This window comes from Myodes glareolus, chromosome 27 (genome assembly GCF_982192425.1).
Source record: "Myodes glareolus chromosome 27, mMyoGla1.1, whole genome shotgun sequence".
NCBI classification, from domain to species: domain Eukaryota; kingdom Metazoa; phylum Chordata; class Mammalia; order Rodentia; family Cricetidae; genus Myodes; species Myodes glareolus.
In genome coordinates, this window is record NC_142052.1 from 277,209 (window position 1) to 301,830 (window position 24,622).

Genomic DNA, 24,622 nt, shown 5'->3' on the forward strand with positions numbered 1-24,622 from the left:
GAGGCCAGAAGAGGCTGTCAGATCCCCTAGAGCTAGAGGTGCAGTTATTTCTTAACTGCGCAGTGTGGGTGCTGAGAAGGAAACTCGGGTTGTGAAAGAGCAGCAAGAGCTCTTAATTGCTGAGCCATGTCTCTGCTGTATATAGGTGAATTCTAAAAATTTACATGGCTTCAGTTTGTGTATATGCAGGTGTGTGTATGCGTGTGTGTGTGTGTGCGTGTGTGTGTGTGTGTGTGTGTGTGTGTGTGTGTGTGTGTAGAGCAAGAGTGCACCATTACTTTTCCCCGTGTGTTAGAACTTGAGAGGCCTGTGGAACAGTTGATGACTTGAAACTTTGGGGTAGAACTCAGTTGCTAAGGTCCACACCCAGACCTCCCCCAGCCCCATATTCATAGACATAAATATACTTGCACTGTGTACACACAAAAATGAATATACTGGAAGCCACTGGCAGACTCAGGCCAAACTCAACCCCTTGCCTCTGTTACATGACAAAGTAACTGTTTTTTTAAAGGAAACATGGACATAGGAAAAAATTCAAACCATATTCTTAGGCACTGTGATGTGCTATATGATACAGAAGGAAATATTATGAACTGAGTAAGCAGGAAGTGTGAGCAAGTGGCTTCCAAAAAAAAAAAAACGTGAGAAATGACAGAAACAGCTGAAGTTCCTCTGCAATATTTGAGAATCCATCTTCAGCCTAGAGGCCTAGAATATTTGACAGATTTTTCTGTGAATGAGGGTATTCTGAAGGATTGTCCCCCATTGTCCTGACAGTGTATGGCAATCGCTCTCCTTTGTGTCCTGCTTGTCCAGTTAGGACACATACTGTCAGCAGTGGAGGCAAGGATATTTTCTGACCAGTGGCTTACTTTTGCCACAAGGAAAGTGAACTCCATGTGGAGTTTCTTCCATGAACTTTCTTCTCTTAAGTAGATTGGGGCTGCCAGGAGCAGACATGTCTCATTGTCATTTAAAAAAAAAGAAAGAAAGAAAAAAGTATATTATTAAAACATCTTAATTGCCATATTCTGTAGATCTCTGAAGTGCTTGAAGACAACCTGTCTATTTAAACTGTTTAAACTTGAAAGCATACTTAATATGACTTCAAGTTTGATTGTAATAGGTGACTAATTACTAACCTGCATTTCCTTCTTATCCTAAATAGTTGGTAATTATAACTTTCAATAACTAGAAATTTGCATTACATTGTTAAATGAGCTATATAGGTGCACTATCTTGAACAAGAGTAGAAACGTATGTACAGTATGTTAACAATATTGATCTCAAATTTGTATCAATATACAAAAAATATACAATATACAAAAGCCCAATCCACTGTAAAATATTTAAAACTAGTAGTTGGTTTTTAAAAGTAGATTCAGTAATTTACCTGTTTGTCTTATCATATCTGTGTCCCCATTTTTCTTTTCAAAATAAGAACTCTGAATATATCTCCTTTTTTCAATTTTCTTCCTGGCCATAGCCAATAACAACTTGTAACCAACTCCCCTAAACAATGGCAAATACCCATAACCCCTTGAACAACCCAGATCTACCCACCCCACCTCTTGGGGATGTGGGTATTGTATTCTTTTTTTTTGGGGGGGGGGTATTGTATTCTTAAATTTACTTCCTGCTGTTTGAGGGCAACAGCAAGAAAAATTGGGTTAATTGTTAAACCCTGGAAGAAGTAGCTTTATAATTTGTTGTCCAGTCTCTGTGTGATGGGGAAGTGCAGGACTTGTCTCACGTCCTGGCTGGAGCAATCTGTGAGACTGGATCATCTCAGCTAGCCACCTCAAAACTGCTCGAAGCAGTTGTAGTCCAAAAACCAACCTTTAGGTGGTGTTTTTCAGCTTAATGGTGTTATAGTCTTGGAGGAATTGTCACTGTGGGCCCCATCCTCCTTTTGGAGATTTCAAAGGTCACTGTTAGGTGTGCTCATGGTTGACTGCAGAAAACTAATGGAGATTCAAACCTGAAATCATTTACAGGATGAAACCTTTTTCTAGAATTAGTTAGTACTCTATATGAGTAATATATCATGACAAAAGGTTTAATGTGTGTGTGGTCTTATAAATTTTATACCTTAAGGAAAGCTGTTAAGGAGTCAATATAAAACCAAAGGATTATGAGCTTAGTGGCAATAAAATATTCCTTAAATACAATTTGTCTTCTGTCCCATATCAGGTGGCTCTTCTAATATGAGACAGAGATTTTGGATTTCACTTTAATAAGTGCTTAGGTCTAGAGAAGGAGAGAGCCACACTCCTACTTCAAAACCAGCTTTAATCTCTAACTGGACTGGGACGACAAAAGACCATTTACATGACATGTCTGTAGAGGATAGCAAAAACAAATGTTTGGGAAGATTTGTGAAATTTTGTCTTGTTGGAAATGTGATATACCAATAAATACGCCAGTTTACTCTTTTTCATGGTACGATTTGTTCTTTAGGTTCAGATATCTCAATTGTCCAGCGGCCTTTGGATTCCGTAGCTGGATGTCTTATTCTCCTGAAAAGACAGAAACAAAACCCTCCCCAACCCTAATTTTGGAGAGATTCTCTTTTGGCAAGTTATATCTGATCAAATGAAAAGCATTTGTTAGTTTAATAGGTTAGTTTAGATTAAACGGCCATGTTGTTTGATAAAATATCATTTCTTCTAATTAAGAGGTGTTTCTTCAAATCGAAACTTTATCGGTTTTGATGATATCCATAGCTTAACTTTTTTCTCCTGTGGAAACAAAAGTAAAACCCCTTTTCCAATGTGAGACATGTCCTGGTTTCCATTCTGAGGTCAGTGTGCTTATGCTTCATTTCCAATGGCTGACTTACAAAATATTGGCACAGGGTGGGGCTGTTTAACATTCTCTGTGGAATTTTTTGCAGGCTGAGAATTATTATAAGTAGGCACTGTGAACACAAATTTGTCTGTCTTTTTTTTGTAAAGGTATAATGAAGAAACAGTCTTTTAAATCAGTAACTATAAGAGGCTATCCTTTAGGCAATAGAAAAGACAAAGGATTTCCAGACTGTAGAGAGCCCATTGGCTGAATCACCTTATTAACAGCTCTTGGATCTATTATCATTCTCCATTTTCCAAATTTCTTTTTAACAACAAATATAGGACAATTCCAAGGACTGGTTGATTCTCCAGTATGCTGAGCATCTAGTTGCTCCTGTACCAGCTGTTCTAAAGCCTGCAGTTTCTCTGTTGTGAAGGGCCATTGCACAAACCATGAGGGTTTATCTGTCAGGCATTTTAAAGGTAGGACTCTTGGCACCTTTGAAATATCAGCAACTGTTGTGCCCTGTTCTTGTATAACTTGAATGGTCGGTGACTATTATTTATAATATCTTGTAATGTTTTTTCCAGAAACATACATTAATTTATGGTTTGTTTCTAAGATTGGGGGACTGTTAATCTGAATCTCCCATTGCTGTATCAAATCACATCCCTGCAAATTTCTATGTTTGAAATTACCTGGCGTGAGTGAGAAGGAAACACGGAACACGCAACAAACCCACTTAGGAGGTTATTAGAGGGGGCGTGTACAGGCCTGGGGAAGTCAGTGTGCAGAGAGAGAACCTGAGAGATGGCACGTCCAGCTTTTAAAAGCTTCCTAGCTCATGCGCACGGGGTTGATGTGGCTACGTCATATGTAGATGATGGGGCTAATGCATGCACACAAGGGCTTAGCTGAGTCATACATGGATGATGCAACCACACATGTGTGCAAGGGCTTAGCAGAGTCATACATGGATGATGTAACCACGCATGTGCGCAAGGGCTTAGCAGAGTCATACATGGATGATGTAATCCATGCCGCATGTGGGTCACATGGGGCCCTTTAACGTCCCCGGGGCATTAGGCACTTCTGCCTGAGGGCTTGTCTGCACATTCATGGCTCTTAAATGAACCTGGAAGTGTTGGCCTATTGTGGCTGAAATCATAACAATGTTAGCCACATATAACTTAATTTTCTTCTCTGTCCTTCTGGCCCTGTATCTTCGACCCACTTTCACACTGTATTTTACCCGAGATAAAGTTACAATCCTTATAAGCTGAACATTTACCTCCTGAAGAGGCCAATTTGGATGCCAAGATTCTGGTGGAATTATTGTTACATCCACACCTGGTCTACTAGATGTTCAATGACATCGTTTATTCTTCTTTTTAATCTTGGTCTTTGTTCATTTAGTTTGCCAAGATACTTGCTTTATGGTTTCTCCTGAACATTTTGTTCTCTCTTCTATAGCTGTTCTATTATCGTGAGCAGTATATTTTATTGCAGTAGGTCTTAGGTTCTTTCACTACTCTGGAAAGGGGTTTCCTCTATGATAGGAAGAAACAACTGAATCGGATTTGGCATAGGGGCCTGTGAGAGGCCCCTCTAGGAATTTCTCATAACAAAGGATTACCTTGAATATCCCTTGTTGATCTACACTCATTAGTCTAGTGCCTGCCTTTGCCACACCTTTTGCATAATTCAGAAGAGGGGGACGTTCTGAATGGATTACGCTTAGGAAAAAAACATTGTTTCTAGGACTGCCCTGATTAAATCCCTTTTAAGGTGACCTTGTTTGCCACAATTGAAACACTTGACATTTCTATTTCTATTTTTCTTCAAACCTCTGGAAATCACCTCTCCTATCCAAGTATCCTCATGTTCATGAGATTCGATATTGATTGTATCTCGGATCCATTCCTCTAAGGGTGCTGATCTTGCCTTTAACTTGCTGCATAAAACAGTAAAAGCCTGACTGGATTTCAAGGCAGTTACCTAGTTTGGCAGCAGCCCAATAAGGGAGTTCTGGGAGAGAAGAAAAACCTAGCCAATAGGGTGGTGACTCTGGCCATGTGTGTGTAGCTCCTGCCTACAGCCACAGGCAAACAACTTTCATGAATTCATACGCCAAACATTGGGCACCAGATGTAGCACGAATAATAAAAACCCCGAGACAGATACTGAGGTTCAAGCTGAAGATCAGAAAAGCAAAGCAACCAATCACTAACTCTTATGTCTACTTCAGACCAAAAGGGCGATCCTGCCTCCATGAATCCTCAGACTGAGACTGAGACTGAGAGTGAGACTTGTCTCTTCCTGTTTTATATTCCTCTCTAGTACTGGGATTAAAGGTGTGCACCACCACTTGGCTTGTATGGTTTACTAGTGTGGTTGCTGGGATTAGGGGTGTGTGCCACCACTGCCTAGTTTATTTGGCTGTCCGGTGTGGCTGTTTTGCATTCTGATCTTCAGGCAAGCTTTATTTATTCATATACAAGTAATATACCACTTTGAGCATGTGCCGGATTGGAGAGGAAGTTCAGTGGTTAAGAGCACTGACTGATCTTCCAGAGGACCAGAGTTTAATTCCCAGCACCCACGTGGCAGTTTACAGCTGTCTTAATCTTATTTCAAAACTTTTCCAGGCCAGGAGGCAAGAGAGTTTGTTCAGCAAAGAGTGTGAGCCGTTCTTGCAGAGAACCTGAGCTTTGGTGAGCAGCACCCACATTGGGTAATTTATGACCTCCTGTAACTCTGACTCCAGGGGGATCCAGTGACTCTTGCCTCCAGGAGTACCTGCACTTATTTACACATATACACACACACACATACACTTAATTAAAAGTAAACTAAATAAGCCAGGTGATAGTGACGCATGCCTTTAATCCCAGCACTCAGGGAGCAGAGAAAGGTGGATCTCTGTGTGTTTGAGGCCAGCCTAGTCTACAGAGCAAGTTCCAGGGTAGGCTCCAAAGCTACAGAGAAATCCTGTCTCGAAAAATAAGAAATAAATATAAAATAAAAAATTACATATAAATACACAAAATATTTCAAAGAAAGAAAGTGCTGCAAGTCAGGAGAGTTGTAGAGATAAAGAAAGAACAAAGACTTTTCAGGGTAGTATTTGCTGTTCTATGTAGATTTTCTGTTGAGGAAGGTAAAGACTAATAAAACAATTTAACAGCATGGGAACACTTCTGTAAAATGATAGGAGGATACAGGTTTGTATGATTGTAGCTATGTACTTCTTCAATATGTTTCTGAAAGGACGAGGAAGTGCAAAAATCTAATGCTTTTTCAAGGGATGAACCAATGGATTTTCCTTCTCGGTGTTTTTGTGTTTTCCGAGGTTGTCTTTTGGTTATGAGTTTACAATATTTTTTCTTACTGGGCCAATTATGACTAAACCTTTTTTTAATTGTTAGAACCCACTCTTTACAGTTCTGTGGGATTGCTGTTTGCTGTACCATCCGCTTTGTTACCTCCTGCCCACAGAAAGTAGAATCCTCTACATCTCTTACTTCTGTGTTCCCATTGGTGTTGAAGTCTCTTCATTATAGTACTGTTACCCATAAGACTGATTCAAGGGGGAAGGAAAAGTGCACCTAAAATTCCTTCTGCGTGTGCCCTTGCCTTCTGCAGGATCTCATGATCCTTTGTCTGCTCCCTTTTTTCTTTAAAGGATAAGTGCACAAAGACTCGCCCACCTGAATAAATGCTTGATGAACTTTAAGCTAGGGAATTTCAGCTATCAGAAAACCCCTCTGAAATTGGGAGAGCTTCAAGGAAATCACTTCACCGTTGTTCTCAGGTAAAGTACTCAGGTAGGAGTGCAGACCTGGCTGGCTGGGTCTCCGTGGTCTGTTCCTGTGTGTGTAGATAGGTACAGGGTCGCTGGTACAGAGGGCTGGCTGGGAGAACAAGGACTGTGGAAGTGGGGAACAAATACTGTATAGTGTTTCTCTTGATAAATGGTCTTTGTCCCTCCCTCCAAAGATTTTTATAGCCTTCAGAAACACTGTTCTTCAGATCCAGTTTTGAAAGCTAAAGAGCCTGTAAATTAATCTGAGGTGCCTAGAATGGGCATATTCATAGAAAGATTAGGTTACTTTAGCAGAGAGCTATTTTTTGGTATAAGTTTCAGTTTGGTATCAGGCATAGTTGTACAGGCTTGTAATCTCAGTAGGCAAAGGCAGGAGATCACGCAACTCCTTCAAGGTCAGTCTGGTTTGGGCTCCATGGTTTGCAGGCTGGACAGGGCCAATATAGCAGGACTTGCAAAATAAATAAGTAAATTTCATTTGTGGGTAGTGAACAATTTTGGTGACTGCATAGTTAAATCTGCACCACATTGCATATGTGCTTCATCTTACAATAATTTGCACTTAAAATTGATTAAAATGAGACAGGCATTAGTGGTTCATGCCATTTATCCCGGCACTAAAGGTTAAAGAACAGAGACAGGGGAGTCTCTTTGAGTTCAAGGCCAGTCTGATCTACAACATTAACACAAGTAAGTTCCAGGACAGAGAGATCCTGTGTTTTTTTTTTTTTAAAAGTTGATTAAAATAATAAACCAGCAAACAAAATCCCCAGAAGGTTAGAAAAGGTTGCAAAGGTGAGATATAGAAGCCACTGTTAGGTATACATCATAAAATGAGATTGTCCGTATTTTTCCCTGCAGGAATATAACAGGAACTGATGAGCAAGTACAGCAAGCCATGCAGTCTCTGAAGGAGACCGGTTTCATTAACTATTATGGCATGCAAAGATTTGGGACCACAGCTGTCCCTACGTACCAAGTTGGAAGGTATGTAATTGATTTCTAACTTTTATCTTTTTATTTTTTGGAGTTTTGTTGTCTTGTTTTTTTGAGACACTGTCTCACTGTGTAGCTCTGGCTGTTCCAGAACTCACTGTGTAGACTAGGCTGGACTTGAGCTTACAGAGAGTGACCTGCCTCTGACTTTTGAGTTCTTTGATGAAAGGTGTGTACCACCATGATCAGCTCTAACATTTATCTAAAAGGAGACTCAAAAGGTTTTCGTTGTTTGAAAAGTTTGTATTTAATTTTGTAATTTCTATCTAAAGGATATTTTTATTTATTCTCGCATAACAGAGAAGTAAAATTTTTGTTAATGGTGTATTGATTATTTCAGGATTCTGTCATGTTTGGACAAATGAACTACTGATCCATAGGTTCCTTGTAAGGTTTATTTTATTTCAGTTAATGCATGCAGCAGTTTGTTTTCTAAAAAAGAAAACGAGGTCTGGAGAGACAGCTCAGTAAATTGCTTGCTACACAAACATAAGGTCCTAGGTTCAGATCCCCACTATTCCTCAAAAGCTGAGTGTGGTGGGATACATCTATAACCCCAGTGTTGGGAAGGTGAAGACAGGCGGATCCCTTACTCTCTCTAGCCAACAAGACTAGCCTAGCATCAAGAGAGCCGGTGAGGAAGGTGTCTAGCTTCTAGAGGCACATATCTAGCACATACATGCGCATAGTTGAAGACCTAAGCAGTAAGGTTCTCCTGCCACTCTTTTCACTGCCCTTTCAAGGGGTCTCTTTTAGTTTGTTTGTTTTCCTTTTTGGTGTTTTTTGTTTTGTTTTTTGAAACAGGGTTTCTCTGTGTATCCTGTCTGTCCTAGAACTCACTCTGTGTAATGGTAAAGGTAAAATGGCTCTGTTCCCCTAGGGGCAACAGATCCCAGGCAGGAGCCATGCGGCAGGTGAGAGACCTTAGCGGGGCAGCCAGTCCCACGTAGCGTGAGGTTGGATATTTATTTAGTAGATTATGAAGAGAAAAGGGGAGAGGGGAAAAGGGAGAAGTACCGAGGGAGGGAGGGAGGGAGGGAGGGAGGGAGGGAGGGAGGGAGGGAGGGAGGGAGGGAGGGAGGGAGAGAGAGCGAGCGAGAGAGAAATGAGAGGAGCCACAGCAGCAGTACCTCTTTGGGTGAGAGAGACTGGGGTGGGTGTGGGGGGTGAGTGGGCCGGGCTTGTCTCTTAAAGGGACAGGACAGACCATTACAACTCTGTATACCAGGCTGACCTCAGACTCAGAGATCAGCCTGCCTCTGCCTCCTGAGTGCCAAGAATAACACCTGAGTTCTCTTTTACTTTTCCGCAAATAAGTGGCCAAGTGTAAAAACCTGGGTAACACAGGCCCAGAGTACCCAGATCCAAGGCATGCACACTATGGTCTCTCTTAACACGCAAGGCCCAGTTGATTAATCTTTCATCTACCCTTCCCCTACCCTTTCAAGACAACTCCAGAAGATAGACTTAGTAATGTGGAATTTAAGATCTTGCTTCACATTTAGGTAATAGGAAAGCTCTCCAGAGTATACTAGAGTAGAAATCTCATCGATAAATACTAATTGGTTTCATAGACATACTGTGAGAATCCTGCTGTCCAGTAGAGACCACTATATAAAGTAACTATTCATACAGGATTTAGAGTGATAGTAGCTACAAACTGAAGGCTCTCTGAGAACATTTGTTCTTCATTCTGTTTCAGCAAGGATAGAAGTGCTTCTTCATGAGGGCTCTCAAGAATACTAATTGAATAACAATTGAAATAGTTTTCTCTTGTCCAGTTTTTCAGTATGAAGTTGTATCTGCTTATATGGTTTTCCAAGAGCCAAGGGATTGGTCTGCTGTGCAGCAGCTCCTTTGCCTCTCGGGCAGTGTTGTAAAGTGAGGCCTGAGTTCTTAGCCTCAGACCGCTCCCCTGTAAAGTAGAAATAATGCCAACTCCACAGAAAGCTGGGAATGAAGATGGTGTTTATGCAACACCTATTTCTAGTCTTAAAGTATGCTAAGTAATTAATAAATAGAGATCTTTCTAAATTGAGGCCAGATAGGCACAGTGGAGTCCAGGACAGCTACCTGGGCAGCCGATTAGGACTATGAAAGACCAGACCAGCCTGGGCAGCACAGAATGATCTATCTGCTAATTTAGAACAAGAGCAGCAAGAAGAAAGTTTAGGACTAGAATGTGTCTCAGAGTCATATGCCACCTTTTGGGGTGACTTCGACGTTCCAGGGTAGGGGTGTGAGGATTAGAAATGTTAGATAGAAAGACCAAAGATACAAAAGAAACAGAGACACAGGATAGTAACAATTCAACGAATACTGAATGCTAAATTTTCTCCCACATTTATCTTCCACATACTTTTATATCCCAATACAAAAGGGGGAAAAGGCAAAAGACTGCTCTAACATAACACAAAGGACAACCAGTACAGTTTCTTGTTTCAGTTCTTGAGATTTCAAGCCATTATTTCCTGAGAAAAGTATTTGATGTTTGGGACAGTGAACGCACCTTAGACCAAGTATCCTACAGTCAGCCACTCCCTAAGTCAAACCTCCTATTTCAAAAGAAGGAGCAGAAGTATTCTGGACTTCTCTGACCTTTGGTCAGGGTGGAATAGATCTATCTCTATGGATCTTCTTAAGGTCCAAAACACCAAGTAACCATATCCTATGTCAGAATAGCTTGTCTTGTAGCCTAACCAGGTTGTGGTGGTGCGTGTCTTTATTCCCAGCACTCAGGAGGCAGAGGCAGGTGAATCTCTGTGTGTTTGAGGACAGCCTGGTCTATAAGAGATAGTTCCAGGACAGGCTTGGACAGGCTCCAAAGCTACAAAGAAACCCTGTCTCAAAAATAAACCACAAAAAAAAAAAAAAAAAACTTTGAAAGAGCAAAAATAAGCTCAAACTCTTTGACCTTCACACAAGGTGGAATAGGCTCACATTTTGGGGTTCCCACAGCTCAGCTAATAGAGTGCTTGCCTACCATACACAAAGTCCTAGACCAGATAAATCACCAGCACTGAGGAAGACAAAGCCACTATAATAACTGATAGGAAATACAGATAAGCGTACTACAGATGTCGATTGTTGTAGCACAGATAATTTAAGGAAGGGCTGTATCAATCTGTGCGTTTTTAGGTAAAGCAGAAGCCCAGCCTTATGACCCTAGTTTTGTACCCCAAAGAAAATTAGTACAAATAATTGCGTAGTAAAGTGCTGTTAGATTTACCCAGAAACAGAAGTTGTGTGATGTGCCCAACTTAGTTCCAAACAATTTATTTTCACAGCGTCAGAGTATTTTCTGCCTTAATAGAACGTACAGTATCACCATAGGATTTCCTAAGGGGAAATGCCAAGTCTCAGTATACAGTCAAACAGAAGATGAATCCAGAATATATAAAGACAATAAATGAAAATCTCTTCCACCCCATAGCAAAAGGACAACTGGAGCTTTTTAAAATGTTTTTCTTGGCATTTATTAATTACATACTCCAGCTGGTTTCATTACTTTCGTATGTATACCTATTCACTCTTACTCTCCCCCCACACACCCTCTTCCACCCTCCCTCCTCCAACCACCTGCTCCTTTCCAGCTTTCTCCACATTGACTTATGTGTATCCCAGCTGTGTCCCATTGAGCTTCATTAGAGTTGTTTACAGACGCATGGACAACTCCCCACTGAATGTGCATGACTCCCACTCCGTTCTATGATGGTATTGACAGGACCAGTTTTCTGGGAACCGTGTGTGAGTAGTCACAACTGCTGTGCGTTCAGGAGTGCGGCAGTCATGTCATGCTCAGACGTCAGCTCTCTCCTCAGCCCTGCCTCCCGCTTTAGCATTCTTTCCACTCCTCTTTTGGTGCTCCCTGCTCTTTGGAGGAGATGAAATAGTTGTCCCGTGTGTGACTGGGCATTCAGAAACACAGGGATTCAGAATCCAGGTCTTCTGCAGAGTTTGTCTTGTATGGGTTTGTGCGTGCTCAATGTAGGTAGGACAACAGATCCACTGAAGTCCAGGCAGCTGTGAACTGCTGGATGTGGGTGCTGGGAACCAAACTCAGGCCCTCTGCAGTAGCAGTGAGCACTCTTGATAAGTGAGCCCTCCTTCCAGCCCCAGAGAAGCCTTGTGTGGTAGACGATGGTCTCTAAAGTCTGTGTCATAATTTTCCTACATGCTTTTAAACTGAATAAACTAATAAGTGTTTCTTGTTACCTTCTTAACAATTGAGCATAGAAAGCTTATCTTATGCAAAGATAAGCCAGTAAATCCTGTTTAATTCTAGAGCTATTCTACAGAATGCCTGGACAGAAGTCATGGATTTAATCCTGAAACCCCGTTCTGGAGGTGAGAAAAAGATTTGTGTTGTAATAAAATGCATAGAATGTATAGCTATATATTCATGGAATTACTTTAAGTAAAAGTAACTGAAGGTTGTTATTTTGTAGTTCTTGGTGGTTTTTTTTTAATTTTTAAATGCCATTTCATTTTCACAATTTTACATATAGTATTGAAGTTTTAAAACTATCTTCTGGTTCTAGCTTTTTATTTATCTGATTTATTAATGCATGTTTAAATGTAAGTTCATTTCTCTTCAGTTACTACGAATTCTGTGTTTATAGATAATGTATATGTATGACTATTTTTTTAAACCATAATATAATGACTAAAATTTTTCCAGGAAATATCTCTAAAACTATACTGTAAAAAAGGGATGATTTAGCTGATACTTTATAAAACGTCCAAACATTAATACTCATTTTAGGTAACTATTTTCATCTAAAAAAAAAATCTGTTTTTAATTTTAAAGCAAGCAGTACAGGGACAAAAAGAAGCGAATACCTCCTTAGCTGAGGTGATGATGCACTCTTGCTCTTACTGCTCGTGTATGGAGCCCATGGTCTTGCTTTTGGGCAGCTGTGAGCTCCTTCAATACATATGCATTTTTCCCCAGTTCTTTGCTCCCTATGAGGCATGTGAAGTGACGCACATTCTTCTGTTGGAAAGTTTGATCATAGCTTCTCTTCTCTCATAGCTGAAAAGGGGTACTTGGTGAAATGCAGAGAAGAATGGGCCAAGACCAAAGATCCAGCTTCTGCCCTCAAAAAACTACCTGTCAAAAGGTGTGTGGAAGGGCAGCTGCTTCGAGGACTTTCAAAATATGGAATGAAGAATATAGTCTCTGCATTTGGCATAGTGAGTGCAATTTGTGAAGTCAGGCAATGACTCAAGGTGGTTAATGCTTATTAAACATAATCTTAAAAAACTTGAAAGGGCATCAAATAAGAATCCTTCAATAGTCTTCAAAGAAATTTATTAGAGTACCTCATTCTGACCCTGGAAGGTGATGAGCTGGTAGATGTGGGAAATGTTGGTGGTGTTTATTAGCATTGGCACAAAAAAGTGTCTATGGAAAATATAATTGCCAATTGAATGTAATGTAATTGAATGGGATTTGAAAATTTTAGAATTCAATTGGACAATGGTCACAGGCGCCTTTAATCCCAGAATTTGGGAGGCAGAGGGCAGCCTGATCTACAGACCAAGTTCCAAGACAAACAAACTTCAAAGCTACAAAGAAACCCTGTCGCAAAAAAAAAAAAAAAAAAAAAAAGAGGGGAGGGTATTCAGAGCACATTCTGCAGTCATGTCTTTTAGAACTTGAATTTATGTCTGTGCCTATGCAGAGCATGTTCATGGACTTGAGCACACAGCCCAGGACAACCTTCGAGAGTTCATTCTCTCTTTATAGCATGTCTGTCCCCAGAGATCAGGTTTAACGCAAGAACCTTTACCTACTGAACCATCAGTCTGACCCCACTGTGTAATCATCCTCATTGGAGCTTTAAACTGCCTCAGGAAGGGAGTTCAACAGGAAGTAGCTAAGTGGTTTCCTGTTAGCGTGTTTTCAATCGAGGTGCCACCTTGGTAAGCCTAGTTCATGTCTGTGTGTATAATTCAGGACACTCTGAAGTGCTTTCCCACTGAGCTGCATTTCCAGCCCCACAATCAGACCCAGTCTGTGTTTCTTGTGTTGGGATTACCATTAAATGAGTAAAATATTTGGGGAAACAACACTTTAAATGTTCAGAATTGTTTTTGTTTTTGCCTATTTCTCCTTTCTCTGCAGATACCAAGAAATAATCGCTTAATGTATATCCATAGTTATCAAAGCTATGTGTGGAATAACATGGTGAGCAAAAGGATAGAAGACTACGGGCTGAAACCTGTCCCAGGGGACCTTGTTCTCAAAGGAGGTATGGCATATATACTGTTGTTATTCAGACAGATTAGGACTCAGGTACTTTATAGCAGTGTTTTTGAAATCCAGCATGGCTACTAGTTAAGAAAGAAATGTGTAATAAGTGGGAGTTGGAAGCTCACGTGAGGTCAGGCAGATAGTTTTTAATCACCAGTGAAAAAATACGTATGTGTTTTGAATAAGCAGCTAAGTCTGGGCCTCCAGCTAGTATAACAGAATAACCTTTGGGCTACGATTGGCCCAAAGTCCTTTGCAAATATTAATCTGGGTCTTCAAAATATGTATATGTGTATTTATATATATATATATATATATATATATATATATATATGGGTGTGTCACAGCCTCTCATTGCATTATCGGGCAATTTCTTTACTAAGTATGTAACAGAATGGTCTGAAACGTTAACATAAATGTTAATATGGGTCTAGAGCATTGAGTCGTCTGTGAAGAGCACAGGCTGTTCTTCCAGATTAGCCAGGTCGATTCCCAGCACACATGGTAGCTCACAGCTGTCTATAACTGCATTTTCAGGGATACGGTGCCCTCTCCTGGCCACCGGGGATACTTACGACACGTGATGCACAAACATACATGCGGGCAAGACATCCTTACACATAAGATAATAAAATAATTTTTAAAGGAAATGCTAATCTCCTGTCCGTTACCAAACATTTACTGTGTTTTGGTCTTATACCAGACACTTTCCCTGCCTTGCTCTGTTGTAGTGCTACTGGGAAGTATTCTGATTTTTACAAGATTTAGCCACTTGCTTAAGATTCCAGCTGATTAAAAAAAGGAGGGATTCTAAGCTTCCTGGGCCTCTGCACCTGGACACCTTGTGCTTTCAACTCACTGAGATATATATAATTTTAGGATCACGAATTCATGAAAATGCTTTTTCTTAAACTGCTATGCTTGTGGATTTGCAGCCACAGCCACCTATATTGAAGAAGATGATGTTGATAATTACTCCATTCATGACGTGGTGATGCCCCTGCCTGGTTTTGATGTTATCTACCCCAAACATAAAAGTAAGTTCCATGTTTGAGCCAAATATTTAAAACAAGTGTAATGTGATTAAGTTATCAGTAACCAAGAGTAAAGCATGGGAAAAAATCAATATTTGAATTATAGTCTTAAAACTTTCTTTATAGCACATTTTAATAGAGATTTAGCCTTCAAAAGCAACTGAATGTAACTGAATGTAATGGCTAATCCCAGCAGAGGCTGGTAGATCTCTGTGAGCTCAAGGCTAGTCTGGCCTACAAAGCTAGTTCCAAACCACCAAGGGCTAACATAGAAAGCTCTATATAAAAGTGTGTGTGTGTGTGTGTGTGTGTGTAAATTTCTTTAATTATATATGTACTATGTATATACACATAATATACACATTATGCACACATATATATATGTATAATATATATAACTTTATGGTCCTGGAAAGGAATATATTCAGGAGAATAAATTAAAAGCTACCCCACTGCAGTATCATGGGCCTGTGAGGTGAGGAAGAAGAAAAAAAGATGCCAAAGCTGCGGTTGTCACACAGCTGCCGTTCTGTTGGTTCTGCCTCTTCCTGAGGCGTAGCTTCCCTCATGTCATGCTTGCTGTATTCCTCGTCTCCATTTCTCTCCTGGACAGCTACTGAGAGCTACAGCTTGCTTTCTTTAGAGTTTTTCTTTTAAACTCTGATGAAATTGTTCTCGTGCTTTTAAGAAAAAGAAACATGCAAACCCTTGTTTTAGTCAGGATCCTTCAGGAACAGGTAGCATAGAGCTAAGAAAGGGATTTTTAGGCCCTGGCTCACTTGATGATAGCTACTGAGAAGTCCCAGGCTGTCTGCCATTGTTCTGTCAGTCTGGGGCTAGTGGTACAAGAATCTAGAGTCATGAAATCCAGGAGCAGGAGAAAAGTAGTGTTCCAGGTCTTTGCCTTTTGCCTTTTGGTCTGTTCAGGGCATGTCCACATTAAGAGTGAATCTTCCACACTGACTCTCTCGCCAGTCTCCTCCAGAACCACCATTACTGGCATGGCTGCAGGGGCCCCGCTAGCTGGTCTGATCAAGAGCAGATCCCCTGGGTTTCCCCTTCAGTGGCAGTGGGACAGGCTCAGCTGGAACGTGAGAATAAACAATGTTTACCAGTTTGCTGCCCGAGTGATAAAGCACATGATCAGGAGCAACCTGGGGAGGGAAAGATAGCCCCCCCATATCTCGCACAGCCCGGTCACACTCAGTCAGGACAGGAACTGCGCAGGAGGAGACAAGGAACTCGAGGAGCGAGGAGCGCTGCTGACTGGCCTGCTGCCTCAGGACAACCAGGACACCCTGTCCAAGGAGAGCACCGCCCGCGCTGGGCTCGACCCTCCTACAGCAGCCAGAAATCGGAACATGTGCCACAGGGACGCCACAGGCCCGTCTGATAGAAGCAGTTCCTTAGCTGAGTTCCCTTCTCCCAGGTGACCCTAGTTTGTATCAAGTTAAGAAAAACTAATTGGTCAAGCCGATAGCCATCGCAAAAAAAGGCAAAGAATGTTCTCCCCTCTCTCTTATTCCTCTCAAGAATCTGGAACTTGGCTGGTTCCAGTAAAAATAAATTCAGCAGAACATTTGACAGGGCCTTTGACGAGATAAAAGGGACACTAGGAAGCCTTGAGCATTTGGACCTTTGATAACATGGGCACATCTAGTACCTTTAGGCTCTCGGGGGTATGGTGAGACTGTCTTCTTTCCTTGTCCCTGTATTTCAGGCATTTGTAATGGCTAATTTGAATAAAGAAATGAGTTAACTGTGTTCCTAAGTCGTCTTATATTTGTAAATAATGTAAGATGAAGTTAATGTTAGTAATCGGGAAAAGGCTCCTGAGCTACATAGCAACATTCTAGAGAGATGGCCGAGTGGTCAAGAAAGATTGTTACTCTTCCAGACAACCTGAGTTCAGTTCTCAGCACCCAGGTGGCACACATATGCCTGCAACTTAAGCCCCAAGGGTTTCCAGGGCCACCTTTTGACCTCCCTAGGCACCCTCATGCACATATACATATATTTACACACAAACATACATACATTTCCGTAAATAAAGCTGAATTTGTTTAATCATGAAAAGAAAAATTAGCTTGATGGTAGCTTATAAAAAAAAAAATTAAAGGCCATGAATCCTGTGCTTGGTGACTCAGGAGGTAGAGGCAGGGTAATCACTGTGACTTTGAGGCCATCCAGGGGTACATAGTGAGGCCTTGTCTCCAAGAAAGAAAGAAAAAGTGTTAAGGGCCAGCAAGATGGGTAAAGGCACTTGCCATATGACACCTAAGTTTGTGTTGCTAGAACACGTGTGATGTCAAGGAAAGGACCAACACCAGTGTTATCCTCTAACCTCCATATGTGTGCCCTGCCCTCCACATACGCGCCCACACACAGCGCGCTTGCGCTCGCTCTCTCATACACATACACACTCACACACAACTAATAAAATGAAAAAAAAAATGAATTAAAAAGTATCTGAGCTGGGTGTGGTGGCCCATGGCTTTAGTCCCAACACTCAGGAGCAAGGGCAGGTGATTTTCTATGTTTGAGGCCAAGCTGGCCTATAGAGCTAGTTCTAGGACAGCTAGGAACACACAGGGAAACACTCTCTAAAATAAATAAATAGAAAAGCAACAACAACAAAAATAAAGTATCTGGAGCTACTGTTGAGTCCTGTAACCTGGGGCAGATAACCAAAACTGTTAGAGGAGAGACAGCTGAAAGAACCAAAGTCAAATGAAACAACCTATGGTTCCAGTGCTGTGGATGTATGTAGAGGCCAGCTAATCTACCGTGTTTCAGAGAAGTCAATAGAGCCCATAAGAAAACAGAACCTGTTTGCAGTAGGAGGAACTTTCTCATATTGTGGCTTGTGTAACGGTCCCCACAGATGTCATGTAAGAGAACGTTAGAGAGTCATGGCCTAGGGTAAACCAGATGGTTTCTAGGATCTTATGTTTTTAAACATGTAGAGTCACTGTGTATAAATTGTATTTAGAAACTCCATGTAGAGTGACCTTTGGGAGTTAGTTTAGGAACTTTATGCCACAAACCCTGTAGCTGATTACAAAAATAAAGCCACAGGGTGACTACACTAAAGCTGGAGGTGTCTTTTAGGCCTGGTTGCTAAATTTTATTCCCTTTGGGTTGCAAAGTAGAGCTAACTAACTTTTTAAGGACAGTCTGACTGGACTTACCACATATTATGCCAGTTCAAGTTAATCTGCTGGCAGACTGCATTCTGATTAACTGTTTGTGTTTTGTAACAGTTAGTGAAGCCTACAGGGAAATGCTCGCTGCAGACAGTCTTGATATTGACAACATGAGACACACAATTCGAGATTACTCTTTATCAGGTGCCTACCGAAAGATCATTATTCGACCTCAGAATGTCAGCTGGTGAGTACAGACTGATACAGAACCAGATCATTTTGTAGAACCACGGGTTTTTGCTTTGTGTGTATGTGTTTCTGTGAGAGTAAGTGCTCCGTAGCTGCTGACTGTCCTGATCACTGCTGTTACTACTGCCACCGGTTGGTATTTTTCAAGTGACTAAGAAATTAGTGTTGACTGAAGTCATATACTAAAAGTTTCTTCTTTTACATTTTGTTGGTATCCCTGACTTACAGAACATGATCTTTCTCTGTAAAACTTCCATTTGCTCCAGGGGTTACAAAGATGGTTAAACAGTTAAGAACACTCACTGTTCCTCAGGAGGACCGGGGTTCAATTCCCAGCACCAACACGGCAGCTCTGTCTGTAATTCCAGTTCCAGGGGATCCACATCCTCTTCTGGCATTCACACATAGTACACAGATACACATTCAGGCAAAATACTCATACATACTAAATAAAATTAGAATATATATATATACATATATACACATACATATATATATTAAAGATACTTTTGATATTTTTAGTATTTGCTGAAGCTTTTCTCACTTTAAAATGAAATCCTGAACTAGTTGCCCATTGCCAGGAAATTCTTTTTCTTCCCCTCTCCCTCTCCCCCCTCCTCCCTTTCTCTTTTCTTTCCTGACAATGGGCGCGGAGTTGGCAGAGTTGGATTTTACCTTCCACACTCTGGAGAGCAGTTCCTCTCATAAGAAGGTGGAGAATTAAAAAAATAAAGGTGGTGACAGTGGTGCTCACTGTGGAGGATGTGTTAATGTCATGGTTACTTCCGCTTCACCTGTACGAACTAAAGCCACCATGCTAGGGAAACCTTCCAAGTCACTTTATCATCTGATAGCATTTGTCATCTGTTGTAAAGGAATAGAAAGCATAGAATCTGGCCTTTCTGTTTTGGGGGACACCTGCTAGCCTACCTATATGTTTTTCTGGCTCTACAAATGGGGATGGGTGTGAGCGCTCACATTCATGTTTATCTTTTTTATTTTGAAGGGAAGTCATTGCATACGATGATCCTAAAATTCCACTTTTCAACACGGATGTGGACAACCTAGAAGGAAAACCACCACCAGTTTTTGCTTCTGGTAAATCAGCAAGATGTTTGTCTGTCTGTCTTCCTGTCTGTCTATGTCTGTGTCCACATGGCGCACACGTGTAGATTGGAGGACAACTTGTGGGAGCCAGTTCTCTTCACTATGTGGGTCCTAGGGATCAAATTCAAGTCGTCGGGCTCAGTGATGGGTACTTTGACTTGATGAGCCATCTTGCCAGCCCTGCCTGCCCTGTTATCCTGAGTCAGGTTACCCCATCCACCCAACTCGTTCGTACCCTCCTGTGCCTTCATTTCCATGGTCTCATTCTCTGAGGTCCCTTGGGGAGAAGAATCCTAAGGAAAGGGTGTAGCTTTGGAGGGAGTCTTGGGATCTCTGGTCAGCCTGCAGCCACAAAAGTTTTCACGTGCACTTCTCTCTTGCCTGGCAGAGGGCAGATACCGGGCTCTGAAGATGGATTTCTCTCTTCCTCCTTCTACCTATGCCACCATGGCCATTCGGGAAGTGCTAAAAATGGACACCAGCATCAAGAAGCAGACCCAGCTGAATACAAACTGGCTCCGATGAGAGACACAGACAAGTGCCTGCTCGATGACCTGTTCTTTTCTCTTTTAATTGCTGACCCATATTTGATTTTTTAAAACTTTTATAGTAAAGGATTATTTGTATTTTTTAAAAAAATTTTGTCAGCTTAAAGAAATAATTTGCAATATTTGTATACATACAAATCCTGAGGATCCTAATTATAGCTCAGAAGATATAAATTGGTCAGAATATACTTTAGGTACTTAAATCCTAGTACAATATCAGCATTATGATTTTATAACAATAAAAGGGGGACTTTGGTTTAAAGTAGCAGTTTTAGGTTTTGCTGTGCACCTGAAGTACAAACACCAGGAATTTTTATAAGTCCTTAATTGGAGTACACAGTGGTTCATCTCAAGAGCAAATGTAGCAAACAGATCTCGACTAGAAATTGGAGTCCATACTTAACACACTCATGTTGGTCCAATGGTAACAAAACACCTGTGGGTTTATAAATACGACTTGGTTTTCATTGTGTGGCTGTGTGTCAGATTCAGATAAGCGTTTGTATACATCTTACCTTGCAGTGGCTTTCATGTTGATAGTATCAGTGCATTTCAGGGGAGCCTTTTTCTTGGTGGAGAGAAGTAGTTTTTATTAACTAGGCAGTGGTGGCACAAGCCTTTAATTCCTGCACTGGGGAGGCAGAAGCAGACAGATCTCTGTGAGTTTTGAAACCAGCCTGGTCTACAAGAGCTAGTTCCAGGACAGGCTCCAAAATTACAGAGAAACCCAGTCTCAAAAAAGGAAAAAAATATATTATTGGTTAAGGTATAATTTTCCTCTAGGTGCCTTTTACTTTCAGGACTCTGTCCACTGGACTCCAGAGTAATTAGTGATCAAAAAGAAAACATGGAAAACTTACAAGGGCTCCCGTCAGCGATGCTAACCTGTCACCAGCGGCTTCAGCATTTCCATCATGGGCGCCACCAAAATACCTTTCTCTGAAGGAATGGATATGCCTTTGTGAAGTTGTATACTGTGACTCTACTAATTTTATTTTCTATTATTTCGAGAAACAAATGTAATAAATATTTTTTGAGAATTCCTTTCTTCTAATTATGTAAATAAATCAAATAAATATTCTAAAACTGAGTGCATGGAAACATCTTGTCCCAGACTAAAGGAAAGTAAGGCACTCAGTGAGTGAAAGATCCTTGACAGGTGGCATGCAGTGTCTTGATGAGGTATGGAATGTGAGAATCAGGTACAGCAGCATCCATTGGGGTGACTGATGGCGTGGCCTGGTCACAGCCATCCCTCCCACTGTGCTTTCTGGAGTGTAGAGAAATGACTGGGGAAGAGTGACTAGCGTGTATCCTAGAGCTGACCCTGAAACACACTTGAAAACCTTTCTTCATATTGGCCTGTGCCGCTGCTAAGACCACAAAGGAGTGAGAAACAGAACTAATAACTGAGTTGTTTATGAGAAGACTTGGTCTCCTATTGGAAATGTTTGCAGTACTACATGTAAATTAACATTTAAACAAAGAAGCTCAGTTTATAGTCCTCATCTGGGAAATACTTTGAGGCCTATGTGCAGAGTTAATTTTCCTGGTCATGTCAGCCAATTTCACCAATTTGTATATGTCTCTTTGTAGTTTTAAAATTACATCTTATTGTATGTGCACACATAATCTTTTTAAGTTACATCTTATTTATTGTATCTGTGCATGCCTGTTTGCGTGTTCATGTACATGTCTCACAGCATACATGTGGATGTCGGAGAACAATTGCAGAAGTCGGTTACCTCCTTCCATCATGGAGTCTCAGAACCAAACCCAGTCACCAGTCTTGGCACCAAGCACCGTTATCCACGGAACCATCTCATTGGCTCCCTGTATAGGCATCGTTGTAAATATTAACGAAAAAAAATAATGATATGAGTCAGATTCTTCAAGCTATTTTGAGACTTAAGAATATATGTTTAGCTCTAGAAATTTGATGTTGGATAAGCCATCGCCTTGGCATGGAAGTCAGAACACGTCCTTTGATGTTAACAGTAGGAAAAGGATTCTCTGAAGCAAATCTACAAACTGGTACATTTCCTAATGCAAAAGTAAGGTAAAGCTTAGTGTGGTGACCTGTGGTCAGCAGCTGGGAGGCTGAGGCAGGATTGCCATGAGTGTGAGGCCAGGTTTACACTTGAGAACCACATAAGTGAGTTTTAAAGTGGCAGGGCTTGTTGGCTCGTACTTTAATCCCAGAATGCTAGACTGAGGCAAGGAGAACTCAGTGAGTTAGAGGCCAGTCAGGGCTACACAGTGAGACTTGCTCACAAAGAAAAGAAAATGGCAACTTTTATTTGGTCAGCCTAAGAGATTTGGTTTGGTTTTCAAACGAACAAATTCTAGTCAAGGCTACCCTGGAATTCACTATGTAGCCAAGTCTGGCCTTAAACTTAACAATCCTAGCTGGATTTCCCAAGTCCTAAGAGTACAGGCATAAGCTGTGTACCTGAGCTACATGCCTGGGTCCTATGTTTCATATTACATACAGTTATAGTACTAGGTAGCCATTATTTACTGTAGGGTGAACCTTTCATAAGCTGACTATATGTTGCTCTCATTGGTTAAATAGTAAAGCTGCTGTCTGATGGTGGTGGCTCACGCCTTTAATCCCAGAGGTAAAGGCTTAAAGGCAGGATTTCTAAATTCAAGGCCAGCCTGGACCACAGAGTGAGTTCCAGAACAGCCAAGGCTACACAGAGAAACCCTGTCTTGAAAAAACAAATAAATACATAAATAAATAAGTGATAAAAGCAGCTTTGGCCTATAGCCAGGCAGAGCACAGGTAAAACCACAAGACACATGACAAAACATAGATTGATAGAAATGGGTTAATTTAAAAATAAGAGCCATTTAGTAATAAGCCTGAACTGTTTGGCCAAGAATTTTGAGGGATTATTTAAAAGTGTCTGTGGGACAGGTCTGAACAGAGAAACCTCTATTTACAATTACCAAACACAAACAAGAAACAAAACTCCTAGTTCTTACTTCTTCGAGGCTTAGGGATTATTTAATTATCGTTATCAAAGGAAAGGCAGGGAGAATATAGGAACCAGAAGATGAGTAGAAGGGCTATGAAATGCAATCTTCTGGAATGGCATGGCCATTACAACCATAAATCACATAGCTACTGTATATGCCAAGGGCCAATCATGCAGTGGGAAGAGATTTACAGGTGGAAGGGTGACCAGAGATTGATCTATGAAGTAGTGAAAGTAGTCGATGCACTTTTATGTATGTAAAATTGTCAAACAGCAAATTTAATTCAAATGTTTTAAAGCTAGTTGATTTAAGAATCTTCATGTTTTCATGCAAGTGGCCATGTTAAAATGTTAAAATAATGTTAAATTCCTAACAGATATGGGAATTTCTGTCTTTGAGGTACTGAGAAATTGAGGCAAGAGATTACTTAATTATAGGAGTTTGGAGCCAGCCCAAGCAACAATAGTGAGCAAAAACCTCAGCTCAGATAAATAGATAAATAAACTCCTGATTGATTCCTAGATCAACCAGTACTTTGGCACCAGCTGCAATAGTACATGTAGTATTTACATTGGGATAGATTCTGTGGCCAATTTGAATGAAAAGAAGCTTGTGTGTAAAAACTAAATGAAATAAGAGTTTCTCAAGTACTACATGTAAATGTGATCTGGGTGCCAGACTATGCTGGTTTGAGGTTTTATCTTGATATTTTGAAACAGGCTCTCACTAACTTGTGCCCTAGGCTGTTGTTAAACACAGTTTCCTTCTGCCATAACTTTCCAAGTGCTAGAATAAAAAGTGTGTACCACCATGCCTGATTGTGTATGTGCTTTTTATTTGTTTTTCTGAGACAGGGCCTTACTTGCAGCCCTGTTTACGCTTGAACTCGTGGCAGTCCTCCTGCACCACCCCGCGAGTGTGGGGATTATAGGCATGTGACACCATGCCCAGATTTAGTATGTACGTTTTTGAAACATGAAAATGAGCTAAGACAGAGCTGAGGATATGACTCAGGTTTGGGGGACTTGCCGAACGTACAAGAAGTCCCAGGTTCCGTTCTCATCGCCACTTAAAACTGGGTAATGTTGGGTAGAGGCAGGCAGATCAGAAGTTCAGAGTTTTCCTAAGCTGCGTAGTGAATTCTAAGCCAGCCCAAGCTAGATGTGACCCTGTCTCAAATGAAAATAAAACCGGTCAGGAACATGAACAATGTTCCAGACATTAGAAATGAGATGGGAGCAGAGAAGTTCCCAAGCTGTATGGCCAAGGTCTGACCTTCTGTTTAGTGAAAGGGATTTAGGGACTGGCAGGATAATTCAGCTGGCAAGGCGTTTGCTGCCAAGATGGATAACATGAGTTCTATCTCCAGAACCCACATGGTGGAAGGCAAGAACTGCCCTCCACAAGCTGTCTTCCAACCTACACACACACACACACACACACACACACACACATATACACACACACACAGTGTAAAAGCTGTAAGGAGATAAGAATTTGATTACATAGTGAAGGATAACAAAGCTTTTTTCTTTATTCAGTGAAATCGCCTTTCTCACTTCATGGTGCTGTGTTCCCATAGGATAGGAGTTTTTGGTTTGTGATCACGAACTCTTTGGAAAATCTGGTGAGAAAAATGATACGCTGTCTCCAGAGAAGAATGAGAGAGGCTTGCT

At 41.0% G+C, this 24,622-nt stretch overlaps 1 protein-coding gene across 1 annotated transcript in view; it reads left to right on the forward strand.

Moving 5' to 3' along the window:
- Pus7 (pseudouridine synthase 7) overlaps positions 1 to 23,757 on the forward strand; it is a 53,747-nt gene extending 29,990 nt beyond the window's left edge. The window contains exons 8-16 of the mRNA XM_087902466.1: positions 6,482 to 6,610; positions 7,484 to 7,609; positions 11,904 to 11,965; positions 12,654 to 12,814; positions 13,749 to 13,875; positions 14,813 to 14,914; positions 18,175 to 18,304; positions 19,313 to 19,404; positions 19,802 to 23,757. Of these exons, the coding sequence (XP_087758592.1) occupies positions 6,482 to 6,610; positions 7,484 to 7,609; positions 11,904 to 11,965; positions 12,654 to 12,814; positions 13,749 to 13,875; positions 14,813 to 14,914; positions 18,175 to 18,304; positions 19,313 to 19,404; positions 19,802 to 19,938 (1,066 nt within the window). The 3' untranslated portion in view covers positions 19,939 to 23,757. The remainder of the gene's footprint in view (positions 1 to 6,481; positions 6,611 to 7,483; positions 7,610 to 11,903; positions 11,966 to 12,653; positions 12,815 to 13,748; positions 13,876 to 14,812; positions 14,915 to 18,174; positions 18,305 to 19,312; positions 19,405 to 19,801) is intronic.
- Positions 23,758 to 24,622: the final 865 nt, after the last annotated feature.